This window comes from Monodelphis domestica, chromosome 5, assembly GCF_027887165.1.
Source record: "Monodelphis domestica isolate mMonDom1 chromosome 5, mMonDom1.pri, whole genome shotgun sequence".
Classification (NCBI taxonomy): domain Eukaryota; kingdom Metazoa; phylum Chordata; class Mammalia; order Didelphimorphia; family Didelphidae; genus Monodelphis; species Monodelphis domestica.
The window spans coordinates 34715201-34724186 of NC_077231.1; the positions used below are offsets into that span (position 1 = coordinate 34715201).

The 8986-nt window shown below is 44.5% G+C and overlaps 1 protein-coding gene across 4 annotated transcripts in view; it reads left to right on the top strand.

Moving 5' to 3' along the window:
- The window catches only part of SLC11A2 (solute carrier family 11 member 2), a 36300-nt gene extending 29472 nt beyond the window's left edge, over positions 1-6828 (top strand). For 3 of the 4 annotated variants that reach the window (XM_007502911.3, XM_007502914.3, XM_007502915.3), the window contains exons 16-17: positions 159-212; positions 4641-6828. In XM_007502911.3, coding sequence (XP_007502973.1) covers positions 159-212; positions 4641-4718 — 132 coding nt within the window. In that variant the 3' untranslated portion in view covers positions 4719-6828. Of the gene's footprint in view, positions 1-158 lie in introns of all 4 variants that reach the window. The other variant, XM_056798232.1, reaches the window with a different exon arrangement.
- Positions 6829-8986: the final 2158 nt, after the last annotated feature.

Genomic DNA, 8986 nt, shown 5'->3' on the forward strand with positions numbered 1-8986 from the left:
CCTGCTGGGCACCTTTCTAGGGAACATCAGACACTACAAACTACCCAGAGCTCTGGACTGCTGGTGGACTAGAGAGAAAAGGGTTTGGACACATGGTGTGGGACTGGGGGGATCTGGAGAGGAAGGAGCACCTGACCCTTGTGTGTCTTCTCTTCCAGGGTTGGCTATGTTTGATTTCTCTGGGCTTGTCCTTCTTGGACTGTGGGCAGACGGTAAGCATCACTAATGCCCTGCTGACTGAAGAAGCCACCGCTGCTGGCTATGCTAGCTAAGCACTGGGTTAGCCTGTCTGGTCTTCCCAGGTAGCCATCAGAACCAGTGCGTTTCTATGGTTTGCTGTGTGAACTTAGCCACATGTATGTGCCATTGCACAAACCTCCATGTCCCCTTGTTTTATCCCAAAGCCCACTCTGTCAAGACATCTTGGAAGTTTCCCTTACCTCACCCTTTTGAACTGTGGGTGTCATCTGGGTGGGGGGTTAGATGTAGGCTTGAAAATGATGACTTGTGCTGCTATTATGGAACTACTGAACTACTATTCCAACCTTAAGCTACAGAGCAGTAGCCCTGAGAAGAGCCAGATTGCCTTGGCTTTCCTCCTGAGATATAGATTTGGGGCCCCTTTACTGTGAAGCTCTTTGATTTTCTGATTTTTCATTATGAAGAGAAGCCATGGCCTGAGCTACTTAGAGCTGTGCCACAGTCCTAGATGTGAAGGCCTCCTTGGTCTTCCCACCCCCCACCTGGTCACTCTGAGAGATGGAGGAAGGAGAGCCTGTCCCTGCCCTTGCTCTCTTACTGTCTGCTAGGCAGGAATGAGGAAACGTGGTTTCCTGCCCCTTGGGAGGGTCCTCGCTCCCTCACTGGCTTTCCCATTTACACTTGCTCTTTGGCCCCTGCAAAGGGGTACAGGTGGGGCTGGGGGCTGGTTTCTCCAGTATTCACCGCTGTGGATGGTTGGTGATGATGGATATTAATGATGGGCTCAGGAACTTGGCAGAGGAAGATCTATGCATTTTTTTCAATGAGTAAAAATCCATTCCTCTCCCCCTGAAGAGCACCACCCCCACCCTCCCCATTGTAATGTTCAGTCCAAGTACATTCCCGCATAGCATTGGCTATTCCAAAACCTCCTGCTCTCTGATTCAGAAGGAGACTTGCAAGCGCAAAATCAGTGCAGCCTTGGTCCTCCAGTGCAGCAGTTAGGCCTGGGACTTGGAAAGACTGGCCTGACATCTGCTATGCTGCTGTAAGGCACCAGGGGGAGGAAGGACAACCTCAAGCGCTTGCTCGCTCTCTCTTCCTTTATGGGATAGAAAAGATTTGGGCATGGATTTTCAGGACTGGCATTCTGGGAGCGTTCTCTCCAAGAGCCCCACCTGGGCTACCTGTTTGAGTCCAGATAGCAGAGTATCTGACATTTTGCACGTGGCACCAGGTAGATGTCACTCATGTAATACTGCACAGTTAGAACACTAAGGCCAGGCCTGGCTTCCCACTCGTAGCACTACAAAGATTTAACGGGTACCTCTTCCCAGTCCCCCCTCAAGTCCCTCCCCCCTCCACCTGGCCCTGTCCTCTGAAGATCTGGGAGCACAAACAGCAAGGCTGTGGTTGCTATGACGGAGGTCTCGGGTGTTTTCTCAGGACGGTACAGAGAGCAGCTTTTCCTTCACCTTTCCTGCCTCAGCTCCCTGGTTTTTCAGGGCCCAGGCCTAACTCACAGACATTCAGGAGCCCAGGCAAAAACTACTGGTAATGAAATAAAAGAATAAAAACTCCTTTATTCAAGTTTTTGATGGGCAGAAAAATCACTCCGAACTTAATGAGGAAAACTCTCATTTCCCCGAGTACACTAATTGGTCTCAAGTGAAATCTTCATCTAATGAGTCTGTATGTAGGGATGGGACAGTTGCAATTGATGCCATTGGACCATGTGTATAAGCTTTTTGAACTGTTTTGACTGTTTCATTTTTGTCCGTATACCCCCAGCACCTTGTGTGGTGCCCGGCCCAAAGTAGAAACTTAATAAATGTTCTTGTGATTGACCTTCTCCAGTGTAACTGCACATCCTGGCCCTGTGGTCTGAGTACAGTCATGTAGGATTTCTCATGGGTTCTGAGGAAGTTGGGTGTTTGCTCTATGAAGCTCTCAGTGATTTTATTGACCATGAAACACTATGTAAATTTGATTTGTAATTAAATTCTTTTTCCAATTTGGTTTCTTGGGTGTTTTTTTTCCACCTTAATTATTTATTGAGTCCTCAATGACTCTCCATCAGTAGACATGCCCATTACCTGTACCATCCAGTCCAGAAAATGCTCTTTGCAGGTAATACATGACCAGCCAGGTCAAACTTGGCAGATCATTGGCAGTCCAGTGTGTGGTTCTACATAAGAACATAAGGCCCACTCTGCCATGCACTGAGTCCTTCTGTGTCTATGTCAGGAATGGCATTGATTCACAGGCATGTGAATCCTGTAAAAGATGCAAAGGATTTTTAAAATGTATTTTAAGCACCTGATTTCTTAAATGTGAGCTCTTAAAGAAGCCTGACTCAAATAGAATTCATTCTTTCCACAAAAAGTAGTGGGGACAACACTAGTCCTGACCCAAGAGTTCAAACCCCCAAACCTGATATGCTCACACTAGCTGTGTGACCTAGGCCCAGTCACTTCACCTGCTGGGGGCCCCAGTTCCTTTCCTTTAAAACTGGGATAATTCTTGGCACTACCTGTGTCACAGGGTGGTTGTGGAGAAAGTGCTTTGAGCTTTGAGCAAGTAGGACCCAGTCTTCTACCCCTTCCTTGCCTGTGGGACCTTGGATGCAATAAGCCTCACTTGTAGAATAAGGACTGGACTAGATGAGTCCTGCTCACAGGCCCCAGCTAGTTCTGTGATCATACTATCAAGACACATAGTTTTAACAGGAAATCTAAGATTCTTCTGGGACAAGTCAGGAGAAGCTCCATTTTCCCCATTGTGTCTGTGGGCTTCTCTTACAAAAGCTGGGTGTCAGAAGGCAGCCCACATGAAAAACCCACTGAATGAGTCTCCTGAGAACACATTTCACACAAAACTCAAATTATCAAGAATTTCAGACTTGAACCATTTTGGGGGTAGTTCCCAGTAGAATGCTGCTTGAAAGGCTTAGAGAACCAGGTTGGCAAGTCCTCCTGTCTTCACTTGACTTCACCTGTCAATGCAGCAACATCAATGAAGGCAGAAACCTTGAGTCCAGAACATCAGCGCTTCAATGGTGTAAACTGACTTGGAGTTTTTTTAGCTTTAATGATGACTCCAATTTTTTGAAAGTGCTTTACAAAACCATTTCCTTATACTTACAAATAAGGAAGTTGAGGCTTAGAAATAAGGGAATGATAACTAGGATTTGAACCTAAATCAGAAGTTGTTCCATTATACCACATGTGTCTTAGGCATCATTTTGCACAAATTGTGGCTAATGAGAAACAACCAGCCTGGTAGACAGCCTGATGTGCTATCAGCAAGACCAATAGTAAATTCCTTATCTGAGCCTCATTCCTCACTGATAAAGTGGAGGAGTGATAATATCTACCTCATCAGTATGATGATAAAGGGGAAGTGCATGGAATGCTTTGCAAATTTGAAAGCAGAGGAGAGCTAAGAGGGGTCTGTGGGTCCCCCTTGACTTGGGGAGCTAGCATGGGAGATAGAGTCAGGATAGTTAAACGAGCACCTTGGTGCCCCCCACACTTGCTGAGCCATCCCTGTTCCCATTCAGCAGCATCTCTAGCAAATTCCTCCCAAACATGCATTCCACATAGAGCATGAACTCGCACTGAACCTATTTCGTCCCCAATACCTTGGCCCGATTATCATGCTCCCCACTGCCTGGGTATCCTAATATGACCACCATCTTCTCTAAAGCCTCCAGTAATATCTGCAGCACCGCAGACTGTCCATAAGGATGGAAACAAGACCAGTTAAGAGAAGGGGAGAGGTAGAGAAGGAGAGAATTTGGTAGGGGGTAAAAAGCTACCCAAGCCATTGACTTCCTTTCTGTGTTACTGTGAGGTCTCCTTGGGGGTTGCCCTAGTGATCGCCCGAGGTTACACCTTAAAAAGAAAGATGGCTGAGATCGGCAATAGACAGGTTTTGAGATTTAACCTTTGCAAGCTTTGGTTTCTTGGAATTTATCTGCACAATCACAAGACTAGAGCCACAGGGCACCAGGAGAGCTCTTCAGACCTTCGTTCTGCCAGTAGCATTTCTAATCTCACTTGTGAGGCAGTGGAATTGAGGCAGTGGAATTCTGCTTCCAGGGGATGAAGTCAGGAAGAGCCAAGTCTCGAGCATGCTTCTGACCTTAGCTGTATGACCCTAGGCAAGTAACTTTCCTTATCTGTAAATGGGGAGGAGGGGGTTGGACTTGATTTCTAAAATGGCTTCCAACTCTAAATCCTCTCACACGTTCTCGTTTCTGCCTTTATGTGTCCACACATCAGAAACTTGCATGCCTCCAAAATTCATTTTTCTTCTGCGCTATTAGGGACCCAGGCTGACTCACTGATTAAAATCATTTGAGTAAGTTTCCCATGAGGAGTGATGTCTGGCACCAGAAAATCTCTCTGACACATCTTTTGTCTTTTTGCCTTTAGTACCGCCTGGGACTGACTTCTCATCCTGAACTCTTCCTCCTGAACAACGTTGATTCGGATTCCGTGCTCTCTAGATGACAGCCTCCAGAGATTGTATCGAAATAGTATTTTCTTAAGATCCTTCTGCCAAGTTACCTGTTACATAATAACTGTGTTAGTTCAGAGGTGAGTTTTGTTCAAGAAACTTGAACAAAACAGGCAAAGATTTCCTTATGGAAAGGCTATTAAAAGCTGACTGCTGTAAGTGGAGGGCAGAAAACCTCGTGAGAGCCCAGTCAAATGACTGGTTTACTTTGGACCTTTGTCCTATGGGCATTTTTTTGAAGTCGTAATTTATATTTATAAATACTTGTTTGTTCGAGTGGGATTTTTAAAGTCTTATATAAATTGATGACTTTGGTTTTGAAAACCGTATTAGAGCTCCAAGAAATCAGATTAGACTGAACTATCTGGATTAAAAGTGAGAAAGGAGAATTAATGGGGAGGGGGAAGTTAAGTTGAACCCATCAAACCGAATCTCCTTTAAAATAATGCTTAATTTAAGAAGTCAGAGTTTTACTTAAATTGACTGTGTTCAAGATCAAATACTTGACATTTGGCAAAATATCGTGCCTAATACAGCATTTCTCTTTTCCAGAGAAGCTTTTTGTCTGTGAAGAAATTTAGACTTTAAACTGAAAGATGGCATAATGTTTGCTAAAGTCTTTAATTCACTACTTCCAGATGTTATATCTCAGCTCATCATCAGGCCTTGTTAATGTTTCTGGTCAGAAGTTAAATGCCTTAAACTTTTTTACTTGAAATTTCTACTCTTCTTTGGATATCCTTACCATTTCAATTATTCTCGCTTCTCCATGTAGACACTCCACACAGGCCTAATGGTCAGTCTCCTGTGATTGCTGGGATTTCTTTTACCAAAAACTTGGGCATGATCTTAAGTGTCACCTTAAGGGTGGTTACACGTGCCTTTGAAGGAAGAGAGCATAGAGTAGATAAGTCCTGGTTCCCGAGTACTGGGTCATAGTGGAAATGGCACTGGCCTGGAAATCAGGAGATTTGCCTTTGCCACCATGATCTCTAACCTCTCTTACTTAGTTTCTTCAGTTGTAAAATGTAGGATTTGGATTAGATGATAACTTTAAGATTCTTTCCAGCTCCTCCATTCTTTGATTCTGTGAAACCACTCCAGCCACCATGAAGCTCCTAGTCAGTCTGCTGCCTCACAAAACAGGAGAAAACTGTCCGATCCAAGCCCGATTCAAATATTGAGTACACATCAAGTTAACATTCTTTTTTAGTGTTACCCAAATTTATTTACTTTCTCCTTTGTTGCCTAAGAGCCTGGGCTCCCATTGTCAGAATTATAGCTTAAACTTTGTTTTAAGCTTAAACATTCCTCTAGGCATTAAGAATTCTAGAAATTCTTGAGTATTTGTGGCATGCTGGCTATTTTCCAACAGTGGAGGTGGGGTGGGGAATGGGGTTGGAACCACTTCAGTGGAGAAGGCTTCTTTCAGCACAAAAAACACTTGTTAAATGCCTTTTATGTTTCCATGAGCCCATTAGACATAGAGGTGAGCCAGAAGATGGCATCTCTGCCCTTCAAGGGGTTTCCAGTCTTGCAAATATTGACTCTAAATTGGTCTTTTTGAGCCCAGAGAGCTTTTCTTCATGACAATTTAAGCACTTCTATTTCTTTTTGAAAAGCTTCAATCTAAGTTGTCCCTCCTGCTCATTTTTTCCTGGTCTCTAGGTCATCTCACCACTTAGTGTGACCAAAGAGTAGTCAGAAAAAAGGATAAGAAAGTTCCCTTCTCAAAATAAGCAGGCTTCCTGTCCATTGCCCCTGTAATCGGACAACGGATAATTGGTTGTCCAAAATAAGGTTTAGGGAATTCTTGTTCTCCATTGGAATTGATAATTAAGAATAAATGTGCTTCGGCGGTATGTCTCTCACATTACATGATGACCATTCATTATGGCACTTTTGTAAGCCAAATCATTTCAAATGCTCTAGAATTGTAGAGTCCCGAGGGGCCTCTCACCCCTTGCTTAACTTCTACGATGTCTGTGACTGGCATCCTGCAATCAATTTACTAGTTCCAAAGGCATCTTGTTTCATTTTCTGAGAGCCTTAATTGTTAAATTCTTTATTTTAAAAATAAATCTATTTCTGCTTCCTTGCCTACTAGACTTACCTTTGACTGTTTTTTCATGTGATAGCCATCAATCAATCCACACACATTTGATCACTTTTGATAGTACAAGCACAGACAAAAGTGAAATAGCCCTGCCCTGGAGGAGTTTACATTCTAGTGAGTAATAAAACTTGTTCCTGCACTTTCCAACCCAAATTCCCCAAATTCCAAATCTCACCTTCACTCTAACCCTCACCCAGTTCTAACCTATATACAGAAAAAGTGTTACATGAACATAAACTAATTTGGGGAGAAGGGAAGCCTAGAGCCTGATGGGACCAGGAAAGGCTTCGTGAAGAAGGTGCCCTTGAGCTGAGGTTTGAAGCAAACCAGAGATTCATTCCAAGAGGCCGAGATGAGCAGGATTAATCATGGGAGAAAGCGAGGGTCAAGTATGGAGTCTATCTGTCCATCAGTCATTTGTTGTCACTAAATTAAATTTAAAAAATAAATCATTTATGAAATCCCTCCTATATGCCGGCCATACAGACAGGTAAAAGCCAATCCCTGTCCTGAGGGAGCTCAACGTCACAGGTGAGCCACAAACAGGATGTGTGTCTACACACATCCTGTTTGCTAGGATAAATGAGCGACCAACACCTGAGAGACGGCACAGAATTAGAAGGGATTGGAATGAGAAGCGTTCTTAGGCTTTAGTGCAGAGGGCAAGATTTTAGTTGAAACCGGAAGAAATCCAGGGAACTCAGGAGGGGGAGAGAGAGAGTTCTAGGCACGGGTCCAGCCAGTAAACATGGCCAAAGCTGGCAGACGGAGGGGCTTGCCCCAGGAAGAGCAGCACGACATACAGAACCGCGATGGGCCATTATGGCTGGGACACAAGTGTGAGGAAGAGAGGGTCCAGGCCGTGCTAAGCTTTAACTCAAATAGGAGTGTATGTGTGATCCTCCAGACTGCAGGGAGTCAGAGCGGTTTGTTAGGGGGGCAGACAGCAGACCCACAATTTAATAATGCCTATTTCCTACCTGGTGGTACAGGGAATCTGGGTCTGCCCATGCCGGGTTTCCTTCGTACAGTACAGCTCGTGTCCCACATTCAGCCCGGTCAGTAGCCGGGACAGCGGAGCAGGGGCATCACTCGCACCCTTTCCCAGATCTGTCCAGCTCAGCAGAGAGTACGGCACAATGTGATGGAATAATCAGGTGGGGATGAGTAAGATGTCTGTGGAAAACTCTCTGGTCACTCTTAGCCCAAGCCTAATTCAAGCGTGGGCCGTGGCTCAATAAGGAGACAACGCAGTGCCAGGATACCGTCTCAGGAGCTGCCCCCGAAAGATGCCACCAAGCCCCGCCGCTGTGACCAGGAAGTCCTTTCCGGGGTCACAAGAGGATTAGCCTTTCTCCAGCTTTCTCTGCGGTGACCCTTTTTCCTGACTTGGCCCTGGATTTAACACTGAAAAACACACGTCCTGCCAACTGCCCAACTTTTTCAAGTATGATTTTACAGCTGAATTTTAACAGTTTGCCTTGTGCATCCAGTATCCTCTATTGAGTCAACCCATGGTGCTTTAAATTTAAAAATGGACACCAGGAAGAAATTATGGTTGTTCCCTTTAAAACATAGGTTTTGAACCTGGGGTCAGTAAACTGTTTGTAAAAAGGATTTTGAGAATTGCATTTCAATAACTGATTTCCTTTCTAATCCTATGTATTTTATTTTAGAATTTGAATAAGATTACAAAGAAATTTTGGATCCTTATTAAATTGATTGTGCCAAAAACATTTCTAAAATGTTAGTACTCTTTCTCTGTCTCTCTCTGATTCTTTTCTTCTCTCTCCCCCTCTTTTCTTCTTCTTTTTCTTTTTTAAGCCCTCACCTTCCATCTTGGAATCAATACTATGTATTGGTTCCAAAGAAGAAGAGTGGTCAGGGCTAGGCAATGGGGGTCAAGTGACTTGCCCAGGGTCACACAGCTGGGAAGTGCCTGAGGCCAGATTTGGACCCAGGACCTCCTGTCTCTGGGCCTGGCTCTCCATCCACTGAGCTACCCAGCTGCCTCCTCCCTCCTTTCTTCTTGAAGGAAGTACTTTGATTAGTCCTCTTTCTTGATTGTAACTTTTTTTTCCTGGAGAGTTCTTGAAGGAATCGTTTATTGTGTCTCTGGCAAACATGAGCTAGGGGTTGGTATGT